The sequence below is a fragment of the Vulpes vulpes genome, chromosome 15 (assembly GCF_048418805.1).
Source record: "Vulpes vulpes isolate BD-2025 chromosome 15, VulVul3, whole genome shotgun sequence".
In the NCBI taxonomy this organism is placed as follows: domain Eukaryota; kingdom Metazoa; phylum Chordata; class Mammalia; order Carnivora; family Canidae; genus Vulpes; species Vulpes vulpes.
In genome coordinates this window covers 57,142,425-57,160,301 of record NC_132794.1, presented here as the reverse complement: position 1 = coordinate 57,160,301, position 17,877 = coordinate 57,142,425, and the positions used below count along the sequence as shown (strand labels likewise).

At 38.4% G+C, this 17,877-nt stretch overlaps 1 protein-coding gene across 2 annotated transcripts in view; it reads right to left on the bottom strand.

The window, feature by feature from the left end:
* SCG3 (secretogranin III) overlaps positions 1 to 17,500 on the bottom strand; it is a 40,611-nt gene extending 23,111 nt beyond the window's left edge. Inside the window, exons 1-7 of one of the 2 annotated variants that reach the window (XM_025992806.2) lie at positions 12,366 to 17,500; positions 11,634 to 11,686; positions 11,089 to 11,134; positions 10,780 to 10,995; positions 5,707 to 5,849; positions 4,732 to 4,881; positions 2,151 to 2,328 (exon numbers count right to left, since the gene is read on the bottom strand). In XM_025992806.2, the coding sequence (XP_025848591.1) occupies positions 2,151 to 2,328; positions 4,732 to 4,881; positions 5,707 to 5,849; positions 10,780 to 10,995; positions 11,089 to 11,134; positions 11,634 to 11,686; positions 12,366 to 12,456 (877 nt within the window). In that variant the 5' untranslated portion in view covers positions 12,457 to 17,500. The remainder of the gene's footprint in view (positions 1 to 2,150; positions 2,329 to 4,731; positions 4,882 to 5,706; positions 5,850 to 10,779; positions 10,996 to 11,088; positions 11,135 to 11,633; positions 11,687 to 12,365) is intronic. The other variant, XM_025992889.2, reaches the window with a different exon arrangement.
* Positions 17,501 to 17,877: the final 377 nt, after the last annotated feature.

Here is a 17,877-nt window from a genome sequence, read left to right as displayed (position 1 = left end):
ACATACATGTATCTTTATTTTTTAAAACTTAAGGTTGATTTTTAAACAATAAATATTGCTTTCTAAACTTTATTTTATTTGAAAGAATATATGCATATAGCAAAAATATTCCAACAGTAAAGAAGTAAATAATAGTGGAAATAACATACCCCCCCCCACACACACACCTAGTCCCTGTAGGTAGCCACTATTAACAGTTTCTTAGGAACTCTTAGGATTTGACATACTGTTCTGTATCTTGATGGAAGAGGATGGCTGATTATTCCATAGTCATTCCATATATATATATATATATATATATATATACACACACACACACACACACACACACACCATCCACACACATATATAGAACACACACATATATAGAATATATATAGATGTTCTAAAATGTTTAAAAACTCTATTTCCATTTTTGAAGAAAGGTACTAGACAGCAGCCCATTTTCCCTATTCTTTTAGCTGCCATGAAGGATTTCTCTTAAAAACTCCTAGCCTCCACATCCCCCCACTGCCCCCTCTCACCAACAATATCTTTTCATCCTTCCCACAGATGAGGTTAGTAGACAATGAGCATTAGTCTACATCTCTTGACTTATAGAGATTTGGAATATTTCTTCTTTTTGCTCCCCAGGAACAGTGAAAGGCAGTGTCCTGAGATAAATGGTTGCTCTGTAGAATCAAACTATCCTTGGTATTGGCTGTTTCAAAAACTAGACTGAAGACTGGGAGTGAACAAGCCCATTGTTGGATCTCACACTAAGCTGCATCTTACAATCCTTATAACCCAGACTTCATTAGTATCAGAAATATTTTGGTTTTCTACCTGTTTTATGTTGGTTCAGATCTTGGGTGAGAAAGATGGGTTTTGTTAAAGACTTTAGTGTAAGTATTTAAATTAAATTTCTATTAAAATAAAGGAAATAAAGAACGGGGTCAAGGAAACTGTAAGATAAAAACAAATAAAAAGCATTCCATACAGTGGAATCTTTAAAATATCATGAAAGTCCCAAAGTTGGGAGAGAAGAAAGGTGAGAGAGGAGATGGGGAAGAGATCCTAGAAAAGCGCTGGAAAATAACTTCTGCCATCACAGTATTTGTTCAAGGTCACATCTGTATAGTATTTGGTGTCATGCCGATGCTCTTCACTGACAAGAAGTGACTCACCAAGATGACAAAGGTTCTGAGCTGGACATTTGCCATCCAATGGGGCAAGATAGCTGAGAATGGACCCTCAAGATGTATAAGCCCTGCAGACACCAGCAGAGGGGCTGGTGCCATCTGGCCAATATCTGGAATTAAAGGACAATGGGTGTTCTCCAGAAATGAAAGCTCACTTTACGGTCACTTCTTGGGGACATATTTATCACAAATGTTCAATCTGGGGCTGAGTCTTTGACCAGGGAGAAGAAAAGCCATAAAGAAGAGTATCTGTCTGGACAATAGTAACAACAGAAAATTTGCCCATTATTATCTTCCTTGAAGATTTATTAAAATTAAACATGAATTGACATTTTCAGCTAACTTATTTTGGTGTATATTTAAGAGAAAAGCACATTGAGGACATTATTTTTTAAAAACAAACCATTTCCCAAGTGTGTCTGAGCTCCTGACCTGCTGTGGTCTAATGTTTAGTTTATTTTAACTCATCTCAAGACTGAAGCTGAAAATGTCTAAAAAGTAAAAATCTGAATTATTTTTAAAAAGGATAAATTATGTTATACACACTGTTCCCACTAAGAGAGGAAAATGAACACAGCCTTAAAAAAAAAAAAAAAGATTTACAATAAGATTTGAGGCTGAGCAGGTCAGGCAGGGACACTGATTTCTCTCCTTATCTGCACAGCACTCACTTCAACGTCACAAACGCCACGCATACCTGGTAACTATTTGCTGAACAAATAAATGAAGCCTCTGGTAGCAAGAAAATTAAATTATCCAAAAATTCCACCTTTTCTGATTATCCTATCTTAAATACTTTCATGACTAGTATACTTCTTTGAAAAAATTGAGATGAACTCTTTTCCCTGAGGCCACTGACAATATATGTCATCCAAAATTGTATTTAGAAACTGAAAACAGGAAGAAAAAGAACCCACCCACACATTTCCTGGAATTGATGTTTCTATTCCACATGGTCACAGTGTTTACCTGAATCAATACTTTTCAGTAGTGCATAGAAGTTTGGGAAATATTGGAGTTCCTCAAAGTTATCTTCATTGTAGATTTTAGTTCTTCTTTCCAAGCCATTTGTCAAGGTTAAGGTATTAGAGACTGTTTCATCATTTTGTCCATTAGTAAAACCATCTTGAATTGCTGCCACTGGAGTCTCCATTGGGGGGAAAAATCAATAAAAAATAAAATTTTGTTAGAATGAATCACACTCCAGCTCAGTTCTTTCCTCTGTGGTGCCCTTGAATGTGAAGTACAAGAACATGTCCTCCTTTGCAAGCTCCTGGAGGATCAAACCCATTTCCAGGCATGTGGGCATCTAGCCACATGGAAAGGTCATTGGGGCTAAGAGACATATGTTTCACCTGAGGACCCTGGCTCCTACTCCTGGAGAATAGACAGGGAATTTCTAGGTTCCTACTTGGCCAAGTTCCCCTCTGTCAGTTCTCATGAGTGTCTCCTCATAAAAGTGCCTTTTACCAAGGCAAGCTTTGAAGTCACAGACTCTATGACAGGATACAGGAAAGCCTGGCAGAGTATCTAACACCAGCAGAGCAGTCATACCTTGGGGACTTTGCAGTAAAATTTTAAGGGCTATCTGGAAGGGTACACAGGACTCTTTCTCCCAGACCTGCTCCATTTCTAGTGTTAGGTAATGATCCATTGTCCCTTCAGTGGACTAGACAGAAATTTAGGAGCCTTTCTTGTCTCTTCCTCTTCATTTCCTTCATCTAATCCATCAGTAGCCTTGTTGGTCCTACTTTCAAAATTTATCCCAAATTTTTAATTTCTCTCTTTCTCCATTACCTGGCTCTAGTCCAGGTACCTTAATCTCTTACCTTCTAACTGGCACATCAACTACTTCTAATTGATTCCCAACACTGCATTTTCTGCATTTTCTGTGTTATAGCCAGAGTTACCTTTTTTTAAGGGTATGATCACATAACTCCTTTGCTTAAAATCCTCCAGTATTTTCCTATTAGTCCTACAATGAAGATCAGAATCCAAGGCCTTGCCTGGTCTGCTCTGGGTCCACCTCCTCAAGCTCATCTCTCATTGCTCTTTCTGTGTGCCAGCCAACCTGCCCTTGTTGCAGCTACTTGGATACTCCACACATTTTTCTTTACATACTGCCTCTCACACTCAAAGTGAACTCCTATTTAGCATTCAGTTTGGGCTCAAGTCACTTCTTCAGGGAAGCCTTCCCTGAGCTTAAGTCCAGAAAAGGTTCCTTTTTTACAAGGTCTCATAGAATCATGTTTCTTTCCTCAGAAAACTTAAGGCAGTTGTAGTTAAAATAGGTGACTATTTGAAGACCATCTACTTCTTCCTTTAGACCATAAGATACATGAGAGCAGGGATTCTATCTCTTTAAATGAGCATTGTATCCCCAGTGCTTGGTTCATAACTGGTACCTCAATAAATATGTATTGAATGAATATTTCCTTTGCTTTAATGCATTTAGATGACATGAGTGAACAGGTCAAGCATATGAATGTTTTAGAGATGGGTGAATAAGGAGCACAAAATGGGAGTGAAAGATCAGGACAATACAATAGCTATGTCACTTTCAGTTCAGATGGTAAGCTTGAGTGAATGTCATGAGTTCTTTGATAGATCAAGAATATTTTGGGTGGATTTTTAAAAGCTGTTTAAAAAATGAAAGCTGGTGATTAGAAATAGGGAGACTGAAGGAGAACTTTATGTTACCTAGTAAAAGAAAAATTCAGACCCAATTTCTGTTTTCTAGCTTCCTCTAAAACATAATCATAGGCCTATACATTCTTTTTCCTTGTATTTGGGATACGATGTTGGAGGGGATGAAGAGCCATGGAATCTGGGTCCTCTGGTGGAGAAAATAGGAGAGATGAAGAGTTTAATATTTTCTTATATCCTTCTGTGGTCAGCTCCAACTAGAGTTTTACAGGGAATCAAAGACAGGAGAAAGACTTTAGTAGCTTGGCAGATGCCAGAGAAAAGATGAAGAGGCACAGAGTCCAGGAACAGGAAGGATGGTTCCAGACCTCCAAACCAATGAGAAGAGGATAGAGCAAGTGGAAGAGCTCAGAATATAACACGCAGTATCAGGCAACTAGCTCTAGGGATATACAGGATGGTGTGGCAGAGGATCAAATCAACCCAAGTTTCTTTTTTTGGGTTCTGGAGGCAGATGATGACACTCTGTGAACAGAAGTTGTATACTGAAAGAGCTGTGAAATATTTGGTTCCAATTCTCTGACATTATACAAGCAGCTGTTATGTGGAATGGTTATAACATTTCCACATAACATTATGGGTTAATTTACTGAGCAGTATAAGATGTAGCCTTTACTGTGTAATATAATATAACGTGTATCTTCATTTTCAACATGGAGTTGATTTATATCTTTTAACAGTATTTTGTGAGTATATATTTTAATTGGGTCAAACGAATCACATACCAAATCTTCTTTGGTATCAAAGAAGATATTAATTATATACAGATTGTATTAATTATATACAAATACAAGCAGACACATATACACATCTATAACATGCAGATGATTTCATATATACATACCACTTTCTCTGGTATTTTTCCAGCCTGACTCTCAGTCACACTTGTCGGTTTATTGGGTTCCTCCTCATAAGTGTTGGCTTCCTTTGAGATCAATTTCTGTAAAACTTCTGCTACTTCATCTTCTAGTATGTGTGCCTGGCTTTCTGTGATCTGTTACAAAGAGTGAAAATATATATAACTGTTATTCTCATACTTGTGATTAAAAAGTCTAGATTAAACTCTGTAGTTGAATAGATTTTTAGAAGATGAGAGAATCTTTTGGTCCTTCTTTCTAGATAACCCTTGTTTACACCTGTATTAGTTGCTGGCCATTCTAGTGACTATCCCAGCACTCCTGGGAAAAAGCGCCTTTGGTCATGCAAGCGATCAGGCCTGTCTTTTGGAATCCATGGAACATTAATTTTGAGAAACATCTTGAGGGTTATTTCTCAACCCTCAGATGCAGGTCATGACTAGGTAACCACTGAAACAGGCAAATTTAGTACCCTACTAAAGCCTGATAGGGCTGTATAAAGGCTGGGAGCCAGGCTGAGGGACTTAAATTGCTTACAGTTTCCCAAAAGTTGCAGGTCCTTGCTCCTGTTATTCTTTTCTCACAATTCATGTATCTGTTATCATCATGTATCACAAAACATGTACTGCTGTTCATTAAATCTTAACCATCCTTTTAAGCTGACTTCAAACACCTGCTTCTCTGAAGCTCTTACTTATTCCCCAACTGGATATAGTCCATCCTCTGGCATGCTGAACTACTTTTATGGTTCTGATGCAGCTTGCATTGTGGGCATGTGTGCATTTGTGTAGTTCCTCTGGTAGATTATAAGTTCCTAGAAGAATGTTGTCTTGTTCTCAAAACCTATGTTTAATATAAAGTAGATGTATTATAAATATTTGGCTATTTGGATCACATGGCTTGGCTTCTTAGCCCATTCCAAACTGTACTAAGAAATGGGTTTATTCTCATGCATGACTTACTAGACCAAGATTCAGCAGTTTAGAAACAATCTTGTCAAATACTCCTCTGTCATTTTCCTCATAAATCCTGGTAGCAATTTTCTGGACGATGTCTTCAGCAGTTAAAGGAGTTCCATCTAGTTGATGAAGGCCATCTGGATCATCTAGACAAAGTAATCACAGCCTCACATTGTAGTTATCACGGGCCTATTTCATGGATATTATATTTTTAATTTGTACACTTAGATTTATTTGGAATGTATTTATGGTGTTGCTTGGTCCACAAAAACCCTGGTTTGAAGTAAAATTTTACTTAAAGGGAAGAAGCTAGGATGATAATGGAAATTCTGAAAGCTTCTTACGTGATTTTTAAGAAAAAGGAAGATCTTAAGACAACACAAAAGGCCTCTCCATTTTTTATTTTCATTAATAATAAAAACAAGATTGTATGTTAAGATTTTACAGTGTGCCATATTTATGCAGTATGCCGTATTGGCCAAAACACCCTTCCATATAATTTGATATTCCATTTCCATACAAGGAGTGGACTAGTAATATCTACGCATGTATTTCTTCTGCTGACAAATTCCTGGGCTGGGGACGGGGGAATCTGCCTCACGCTCAGAATCAGAAAGGTTGTATCGAAGATTTTATGACTTATCTGGAATAAATATTTACTTCTAACCGAATGTGTGTCAGAACTCCTTTATGGAAGACAGCTTAATTTGATAAGCCCCTTTCTCTAGAGAATAGGGAACTTAGTGTATGTGTCTGAAATTTAAATTTTCAAAATGAGACAATAGGGACGCCTGGGTGGCTCAGTGGTTGAGCGTCTGCCTTTGGCTCAGGGCATGATCCCCAGTCCCAGGACTGAGTTCGGCATCATGCTTCCTGCGGGGAGCCTGCTTCTCCCTCTGCCTGTGTCTCTGTCTCTCTCCGTCTCTCATGAATAAATAAATAAAATCTTAAAAAAAAAAATAAAATGAGACAACAGATTTGTACAAAGCAATATGTAAATATATGTAAATCTCTGCAGAGATGCTTGCAAATATGTATCCTTGGCTTTCCTGGGAATACACTTGGCAGCACTAATTCAAAGTAAAGCAAGAGCTCATCCTGAGAGAAAGGGAGGACACAGAAGAGTTGGTGGCAAGGAAGCATTGCACCAGGTCCAAGACAACTCTCAGGAATTAACTGGTCTTTTCTAACATATACCACACCAAGCAATATATTAATATGTGCAAGTTTAGAAAGCATTTAACTCTTCCTGTCACCTCTAGACAGATGGGAAAGATCAGAATTTTAGCCTACGATACCACTTGTTATCTATATATCCTTGGACCACTGTAAAGGGAAATAATATTATTTGTTTCATGTGATTATTATGAGTATCAGATGGAATAAGATCTAAATGCACCTTTTAAATTGCAAGGTACTATATGAAAGCTAATGTGTAGTATTATATGAAAGTTAAAAATTATCATATATAGTGGATTTGTACCAACTGCAGTTATCTTCTAGAGAAAATGGAAATTGAATCTCTGGTCAAATTCTGCCTGAATAATTCTGATCATATTTCCTCAAAGAAAGAGGAGCCTAGTATTTCTATTCTGATTCTGTCCTTTTCTTCCATGTCTTTTGGGATTCAAATGAGAAATTTCCCTAACAACCTTTCTTCCAGAACCTATATAGCTGAAGATATATGCTGCCTTAGGCAGAACATTTTCTTGTTGTTTGAAAAGAAGCTTAGGAAACTGAAAAGGGTGATTATACATGGAAGACTGGAAACTTCCTGGCAGTATATTATTGCTGAATTGTCGACAAACCCATTAGCTATGAGCCCTTTGAGGCTTATGTACCAGGGTGACTAATAAACAGAAAAGATCCTAAGAAAAAAACCATAAAATCAGTTCACCTCCTGACTGACTGAAAATTGGGTTCTTCATCCATTTTTTTCAGGAGCAGAGACTCATTGTTATTTAGGTCTGATTTTTCCATTTGCTGATTGCAAGACAGACTCTGGGGAATATGTGGAGCACAAACTACCAAGATCTATGCAGAGGTGGAAAAATTTATTTCCCTTCCCACTTAATCCCTCAGGATCTAAAAAAAAAAGAAGAGTACTGGTTGCCTGCCGGAGCTGGAAAATAACTGAGATGACTGTTTCTTCAGTTCATTTACTTCATAACAGGGAGAACATAACCAACACTCAGAAAAAAACAGCCTCTTTGCTCTGCTGCACCGCTGTGTTCTCTTGAGCCAGGAGCTTAGGACTCCCTTAGCAGACCTTTGCTGGATGAAGTTAATAGTTGACCACTTGGGCATTGCTCTTTACCTTCCACTAATTTTCCTTGGCTTTTCTAAAATGGACAGAATTATTCAGTGACTTTTCTACTGCTCACGAAGGTATATTTTACCCTCTTATATATACCCTCAGAGGGAAACCAAACATGAGTTCAACATCCATATCTTTTTTAAAGCAGCTACAACATTCTAAGTGGGCGTAGAAGGACCATTTTCCAAGTCATTGAATACTTGGCATCTATTTACGGCACCTGACATTCATTTGTCCAATCAATTTTTTATTTTTATTTTTAAAGATTTATTTATTTATTTATGATAGAAAGAGAGAGAGAGAGAGAGAGAAAGAGAGAGAGAGAGAGAGGGAAAGGGGGGCAGAGACACAGGCAGAGGGAGAAGCAGGCTCCATGCCGGGAGCCCGACGTGGGACTCGATCCCGGGACTCCAGGATCGCGCCCTGGGCCAAAGGCAGGCACTAAACCGCTAAGCCACCCAGGGATCCCCTGTCCAATCAATTTTTACTGAAGTCTTAATATGGGCCAGAACTGGAAACAGACTTATAGTTTAGGCATGATGCCTAACTACACAGAGCTTATTGTCTAGTTCATAGTTTGAAACATAGTAAACATAGATCAATAAATATTCATTTGGTAAATGTACATAGGCGCCCCAAAGCACTACTTCATAAAAGAAACTTGGAAAAGTCCTGAATCACATATACTGTAGAAAACACAGAAAAAGCCCATCTGGAGGTTTTCTAAAGGTGTAAAAGTACCCTGCAGAAGTTTGGCACCCTCACACTGTCTTCTGGGATATAAGTCTGCATGCCTTTGACGTTCCAGTTAACTTGGTGACCCCAAACCCACCTGGTTCTAGGACTTCCAAGGTATAAGAAGAGGCCAGTAATCCATTCATAGACTATTCTCCCCAAGAGTCTTCTCTGTAGTCTCAAGAGGACTTGAAATGACTTCTAAAGTAAACCTAGAGCTATCAGGTCTAGTAATTGATAGTTCTGAACCCATTTGGGATGGTAATAAAATGTTGAACAATTAAAAAAAAATAAGTTACTCAAGTTAGTGGCCAGATCACAAACAGAGCTATGCCTCTGCCTGGACATACAACCAGTTTGAGCAAAAAAATGTAGTAAAACAAGCATTAGACTATTTTTTAAAATTTTATTATATCAAACAATTGGTTCAATCAAAGTGGTTGAAACTGTTTTGTATGTAGCTATACCCAGTGTCTATTTATTTCTAGGCCAAATATTTCAGGGTTCTTTTTTTAAAGATTTTATTTATTTATTCATGAGAGACACACAGAGAGAGGCAGAGACATAGGCAGAAGGAGAAGCAAGCTTCCTGCAGGGAGCCCGATGCAGGACTCGATCCCAGGACCCTGGGATCACACCTGTGCCTGTGAGCTGAAGGCAGACACTCAACCACTGAGCCACCCAGGTGCCCCCCCCAAATTTTCGGTTTAAAAAGTAGAATTCAAGAGAAACAAATTTCCAGTAATGTTTCAAAATATAAGCCATCTCCTCTATCCCATTCACTTACAACACACTTCTGAATTTTTCTCAGGCCATGATATCCAATGAAAATCATATTTATTTAATAGTTGTTCCCTGGCAGAGAAAACTAGCATAATTCTCTTGTGACCATACAGCAGAATAAGAACATTAAAGAAAATCTGTAGTCACTCTTAAGCAGTGGTCTTCAGCACTGAAAATACACTCTCTTCCTCTCTCAATGCTCAGATATAGTGGTTCATTTATTCCCCGTGTATGAATTTATTTGCTCATTTATTCACCTATTCATACAGTGATTTCATAAGCATTGAGACATTGGGTATACAACTGCTAGTGAAGTTTTCAGTTTAATTAAGGAGAAAGACATAAATCATAAGTAGTCACACTTAGGATTGTAAAATTATAAATTACAGTAAGTGTCAGGAATGAAAAGAACAGGTTTCTATCAGATCATGTGTACTGGATGAATATAGAAATCTGTCCTTCCAGGACTATAGAAGCCACATTAAGGATTTTGGGTTTTATCCCAAGAGAAATAAGAATCTACTAATGGATTTTATGCAAGAATGACTAGTTCATACTTGTGTGTTGAAAAGATCACTGTGACAGCTTGGAGATGGTGAAAGGCCAAGTGGATGCTGGAAGATCCATTAGAAGATTTTGCTGTAGTTCAAGTGAAACATGATTAGAGTTTGGACAAGGATGATAGTGATCAAGGATGGAGGAAAAAAACCATTTTATATATAGGTTATACATATAAATATATATATAAATCTTGGAGAAGAAGTCTGGGCTAGTGTTACAAGACATTAGGTTATAGATCATAATTAAGACCATGGAAAGGTTAGAATGACCTAGAGAGAAAGATAGGACTATGAAAAGAACAATGAAAAGAAAGTAATGGATATTTTAGCTTTTGCGAGGAGTATTTTATTGATTTAGTTATTTTGAGAATTATGATATTTTCTTTGTACTAATAATTAAATTGGAATGTTAAAATGAATTCAATAACATAAAATATAGATAGCAGATTTAAACTGATTTCAAAGCATCAGTAAAGGAATCTTAAAAAGAGTAAATAAAATTTGGACTTTTGTAGAGCTAAGGCCTCACCAAAATTTGGGCTTTGTCTAATTTTGGTCCTGACTAATAAGGGACTACGAATATACAAAGTCTATTTTTAAACCATAGGACTTTCTCTTAAACCACAATGGGGAGACTCCAAGAGAAAAAATAGGAAGCAAAAGTTCTTTTTCCTCATTTACCTTGAAATTTATGATTCAGTCCACTCTTAGTAGAATCATAATCATCAATCAGTCTTCGATTCTTGGTTGAATCAACATCTTCCACATTCAATTTATTATCATATGGGGAGCTTCTAATGGATTGTCTTTCTTTCTCAATTTTTTCCTTTTCTGTTATTGCCTTTAGCAGGTTCAAGTTATCAACAAAGGAATAATTGCTTTCACCTGGCTTATTTTCTGTAAGAAAAGCCCCGGAGCCAAACACATCCATTTTAGTTAAGATTTTCATAACCTACATTATTAAATTACATCAACATAATTTCTTTTTACCTGGAGGGTATGTTTTTTTAATCTTGTCTGCTTCTGCTTCAGCAATCTGGGAAGTAAATCGGAGGTAGACCTGGTTTTAAATCATTGCTCCACCACTTAACAAATATGACAGCTAAATGATTTAATCTCTGTGGGATTTAGTTTTCTTATTTGTAAAATGTAGATAATACTTTCTATTTCAAAGCATTGCCATAAGGATTAAATGAGATGAAATAAAGGGCAGATGGTCTATAAATATTAATTCCCTTCTCCTGTAATATTGGTAAAAGATAAGTCCGACAAGCAGTCTTAGAGTGGAGGTGATGTTGAGCTTACTGGGTTATTATACAGTCAGTTCTATGCATTATACATTATTCTATGTAAATAACTGTTAAGACGTACAATTTCCCAAACCATATTTTCCATTCTAATTTCTGTCAATTTATTACTAAGCTCCTGAAGTTTGTGAATTCAAAATGGCTAAAAAGCCACAGCATAATTACATTAAATATAATAACTGAATGAAAGTGCATGAAAAAGCATTTATAGTCTGACTTTTGACCTACCTGTTCATTCAAAGGTCTTTCTGCACTTAATTCTCTATTATGTAGGGGTTTGTCTAGAATAATCAAACACAAATATAAATTTAATTGTGCAGTGGAAAGACACAGTATGTCTCTTACTACATAAAATCTCCAAAAAAGAGAAATTATTAGGAGAAATGTCTTTGGATGGCTGAGAAACCAAAACATGTATTAACAAAGATAATCAAGATTATACATAATGATGATCATCAACGTTGCCTTGCTTCTTATCCTGGTGTACTTCCTAAGTTAACAGAATTACACTTTTATTTTTCTGCCCAGAAATGTAATCAATCTAACATATAGTTCCAACACTTGGCTTAACAGCTGTTTCCAGCTAGAGCATAATCTGGAGTGGAGTGGCATTACTGGCACATTAAAGGCTCTTTTGTCATATGCTGCTCATATTATGAATACATGTCTGAGAAAGGTTGTAAGACAACTAAAAAAAAAAGTCACTTTTTTTAAGGCAGAGAAACCACCACCCCCCGGCCAGTTTCAAAATAAGATATTTCAAAACAACTCATTATTACTCCATCATTCAAAAAGTGTGAGGGGAAGAAAAAAATCTTTCTGCCTCTAAATTCCAACCGATTTCTCTGTCAATATGCACAGATACGACCTGATCAGAAAACGAGGCAAGGCGGTTCACGGTTCACGCTTTACCTTTTCTTGGCGAAATAAAAGGAGGTGGAAAGACAAGTGCCCACGTACCTTGACCGCCTCCCGGCTTGGGGAAGGCTTGAGCTGGGCTGCTCTGGAGCACCAACACCAGAATCCAAGTGCCGGTCCAAAGGAACCCCATGCTTCCACGCTTGGCTTCCGAGGCTGCCTGGCGCCGGGCTCCCGGGCTCCCGGAGCTGAGGCTTTTGTTATGAATGAAAAGGAGGAGTAAAAGCAGGAAGAGCTAAGAGGGCGGGTGAGCGGAGGGAGGCGGAGGCGCCGGCGGCCGCTGGAGCTCTCGGCTCGGCTGCGGGGTAAAGGGATTCGGAGGGCTCGGGGCGGGCGGGCGCGCGCTGCGAGCCGGTCCTCAGGTGGAGGGGAGCGCTGTCCGCGCTGTGGGTGCTGAAGTTCCCGTGACGCGGAGCGGCCGCGGGTCGCCGAGGGCGTAGCCTTACTCTCCCCTTCCTTGAGAGGAAGTGAGGGCGGAGACGCATGCTCCCTGGGAGCCGGAGGCGGGCAGGGATGGCGTCAGCGACTCCAGCTGCTCCAATCCCCCGGGGCGGCGAGGGGGAGGGGCGGCTGGCAGGCCAGTAGCCTGTGCCGCAGTCCTACCGGGGCTCCGGCGCTCAGGGTCACCTGGATTGCCATCAACTTGGACGTCGCTGTCGCAACTTCCCAACTAAACGTTACTTCAAGGACCAAATGCCTCCCTGCCCTTGTACCTGTCAGGGAGAGCTAGATAACCTTGTATGAAGGTTTCTGCCTCGGATAGTTCTGGGGTATCTGCTCCTGAATCCCGTATTTGCACTCAACCTCCTGTACCCAAAAGGTAGACATGATTCTTACATCCTTAGAAAAGCCCTGCCTTTGTGATGAGTTGGCATACAAAAAGTCCCTTGGTGCTCTTATTTCTGTCTTAGCTCCACGCAGTCTTTTGAATTGGGAAATTCAAGGGACGTTCTTTCAAGTAGATTGCTGCTATGCATTCTCACTCTCCTAGATGCTGAAGCAGAACTAAAAAAATTATTACCTGTTCCCCTAAGCATGGATGTCCTCATCAGTCGCGGGTAGGTAAACATCAAGGGCCAGTTTCATTGTAAAATTTCCCCTTCCCCACTAAGGGGAAAGCTCCCTCTTCATCAGTACCAGCACCACAAAACCAACCAACCAACCAACCTGCATTTCAGTAAAATTCTTCCCCAGGGTTCAATTATGCCTAAGGGCCTGGCTGTTCCAAAGGTCTTTGAAGAGAGGGGAGAGTCACAAAAAGCATTTACATCGTAACTAGGTCAGGAGGTGCTTCCTACCTTCTGAGAATATTCCCCCAAAGCCTAACATTATAGCATAAAAGAAGTTATCAAAAGACTTTTAAATGATGAATGCAAGAAACAGTAATGTGAGCAGGATGCTGAGTAAGCTCTTTAGTTTCTGATTTTTAAAAGAAGCTTGGAACCTTTCCTTTGGACTGTGGCATTCTGGGAACCAATCTGAATAATGACCAAATAGAAGGATTCAGCACAATCAGGCCTTTGATTTCTGCACCCTTGCTTTTCAAGGAGCAAGTTAGTAATTCAAGTACCTAAAAACAAACAAACAAACAAGCTAATAAACAAATCTCCCTTTTTCTGAAGGTTTTTGAGTTTGGAAGTCACTCAAATACTTTCCTTAAGAATCTGAAGAGTACTTTCAATCTAACAGCTATTTCAAAACAAATAGTTGTTTCTTGGCAGTGATAACACAGCATTATTATCCCAGGATACTGCATTAAAAAAATTGTGACAATTTAAGATCCCAGCTGATTGAAGAGTAAATTTCCTCAGGTTCCGCTTCTTTAAAACAGAGATGACAGGCTCTGTTTATCTCATAATGTTATTGTGGGGATCAAATGGTACATGTTTTGATCAAGTCATTTTGATGCCAAGAATATTTTGACACAGCCTAAAAAATAGGTTATGAAATGTTTTCAGCACTTAAGAACATTGACGAATATTACGTGAAATAGCCATTCACTAATCCTGACACTCACTCTTGCTTACCTCATTCCTCAGTCTCACACTATTTTTTAAACCATTTTCTCCCATTTTTTAATTGGAATATAGTTGACACACAATGTAACACTAGTTTCAGGTGTACAACATAGTAATTCAACAATTTTATATATTATGTTGTGCTCACCACAAGTGTAGTTACCATCTGTCAACATATGACACTATCACAATACAATTGATTATATTCCCTATAATGTGCCTTTCATCCTGGTGACTTATTCATTTCATAACTGGAAGCCTTTACCTCCCACTCCCTTTACCCATTTAGCCTCATTCTTTGATTTGTCTTGTTTCTGACTTATCTCTCCCCTCAATATATATTTGCAGTTGAGAGAGAGGCTCAGGTGGAGTGAAGGTAAGGGATAGCTACTAAGCACGTTGCATTGCTTACCAAAAATTTTTTAAAAAGGTGTTTGACCTTTCGCTGCCATTTCTCAAAGTGACTGTGTTAAATGTACACTGAATCTAGGTACATGTTATGTTTCTTATCAAATGAGCTGTGGAACACTGAATAAACTCTAAGGCATCAATTTACATTCCTAAGTCTTATGGATGTTTCTGCTGGACACAGTGTAGGTCTGAATGGAGTGATCCTAAGTTTCATTATTCATTTAGCAGATATTTATTGAGCACTTGAAATGTAGCAGGTATTGAGATAATTGCTGGGTGTACCAAGACAAATAAGATGGCCACTGCTAGTCTTACAGCCTAATAAAGACAAAGGACTGTAATTATAACAACAACAACAAACATAACTATTTACTGTGTAGTTTTCATGTTCTACACATTGATCTCATTTAAATATAAGAGAACAAATATGCACAGACGTGTGTTATGGGTCCTCTCTTTTATGTGAAGATTTCAGGTGGTGTGCAAATAATGGAATGAATGGTCAGGCAAAATTTCAAAGAGAAGATATCTCTTTTCTTAATAATAAAAATATTAAAATATTTGATTAGTGTGTATACCTACACTGTAAACATTGAATAGTGTAAAAAATGTTGAATCTACAAGTGTTGACACAGATCAGAGTATCATAAAATAGGCATCATGTAATGTACAGGTAGTTTGTCAGTGCTTTCTGTGTATAGGTGAACACACACGTGGATTGTTTGTCATGCTCTCATTCACTGGTGGAGAAGATGCCTTTTTTAAAAAAAGATTTTATTTATTTATTCATGACAGAGAGAGAGACAGGCAGAGGGAGAAGCAGGCTCCATGCAGGGAAACCAACGCAGGACCTGATCCTGGGTCCCCAGGATCACAACCCTGGGCTGAAGGTGGCGTTAAACTGCTGGGCCACCAGGGCTGCCATTTTTTTAAAAGATTTTATTTAAGGATGCCTGAGTGGCTCAGCGGTTGAGCACCTGCCTTTGGCCCAGGGCGTGATCCTGGAGTCCTGGAATCAAGTCCCACTTTGGGCTTCCTGCATGAAGCCTGCTTCTTTTCCCTCTGCCAGTGTCTCTGCCTCTCTCTTTCTGTGTCTCTCATGAATAAATAAATAAAATCTTAAAAAAAAAAGATTTTATGTATTTATTTGACACAGAGAGAGAGAGAGAGAGAGAGAGAGAGAGAATAAGCAGGGGCAGCAGCAGAGGGAGAGAGAGAAGCAGGCTCCTCATTAAGCAGGGAGCCACAGGTGGGACTTTGATTCTAGGACCCTGAGATTATGACCTGAGCTGAAGGCAGACACTTAACCAACTGAAACACCCAGGCGCCCTGTGAAGATGGCTTTTGAGCTGAGTCTTGAATATAGAAATATTTGAAGGATGTTTTTATTCATTATTGAAAAATAATTATATTAGTTATTGGATGTTTTATTATAGGAAACTTCAAACAAACACAAAAGTAGAGAAAATCCTGAAATTAACACCCATGTATTCATTATCCAACTCTAATGGGCATTAACTCATGACTACTGTTTTTATTTTATATTCCCAACCACTTTGCACCCTCAATGGATTATTTACCTGTAAAATTCCCAGACTTCATATCATTTCATCCATAACTATGTCAGTATATTTACCTAAGATAAAGTTTCTTTTATCCTAACATTACTGTAATACCTTTAGCATACATCATAATAATAATATTACCTTAGTATCATCAAATATCCAGTCAGAATTCAAACTTCCCCACTTGCCTTATAAATATTTTTGACAGTTGGTTTGCTTGGACCAGGACCTAAACAAAGCTATGCGTTACATTTGGTTAGCATGTGAAAGACACATATAAACATAAGATTGGGAAGACTCATGTTTCAAGGTTTTCTTTGAGTTCCCCAGACAAGTTAGTTTCTTTCTTAGAATACTGTGCACACTTCCAATGTGGCATGTAGCCATTGCACTGCTTTTTGATATGCTTCTTTTTCCTATTTCAAAAATAATAAATGTACATCAAAGGAAAATTCTGAAAATACAGATAAGCAACGAAGGGGAAAATCTGGTAGAGATAACTACCAACTTTTGGTGTATGTTCTTTTGGTGCCTGTTTTTTTTCCTAAGAAAATATTTTTTTTAAAATTTTTATTTATTTTATGATAGTCACACAGAGAAAGAGAGAGGCAGAGACACAGGCAGAGGGAGAAGCAGGTTCCATGCACTGGGAGCCCGACGTGGGATTCGATCCCGGGTCTCCAGGATCGTGCCCTGGGCCAAAGGCAGGTGCCAAACTGCTGCGCCACCCAGGGATCCCCGAAAATATTTTTTATATATCTTTATAAAACTGTATTTCATATTATATAATTACTTGCTTACATAATTTATCCCACTAGCTATTTATCCCACTAAACTATGAAATCCTCAAAGGAAAGGATCTTGTCTTACTTATCTTTCATTTCTCAGCCATCCTTACAGCATCTGGAATCCATTTGCTTAAATAAATGAATAAAATGACAAGAATTACCAGTTCACCTTTGGTCTTCAAATGCTGAGATTATGATGGGTGTCCCACATTGGAAGTCTTACAGTGCCAGGAGCTGCCGGTTGCCAAAATTGCTGTTAGCCCTTCCATCAGTTTGAATTTCCACCCAGCAATTTTTTTTTTTTACACGAAAGAGTAATCTTGCAGAAGAGATGTTCTTGAAAGGCCTAAGAATAGAGAGGAAGAGCTGGCAAAGGCCCTTACAGCTACAAAGTTATAGGAATGAATCTGTTGCAGTGAAAGAAACTGACACAGGATACCAGCACTAGATATAGTTCCTGGTATAACTCAACAGAGAAGTAGATGTGAATCTGGAAATTCACCATCAGAGGAAAGTTGAAACAGCCAAGGGTAATGGAAAAAAAAGCAGATAAAAAGACTAAGACAATCAAGGAAAATGAAGGCATGGAAATGAAAAAAAAAAAAAAAAGGTATACAAAGAAAGTGGGCCCAAATGACAAGATCTTATAGGTTACCTACAGAGTGGGAAGTGCCAGAATTGAATCTGAGAGTGGGAAGGAGAAGGTAGCTGAATGGTAAACTACTCTTGTTCACTTACCTTGGTTGTACCATGGTTGAATCAGATGGAGTCA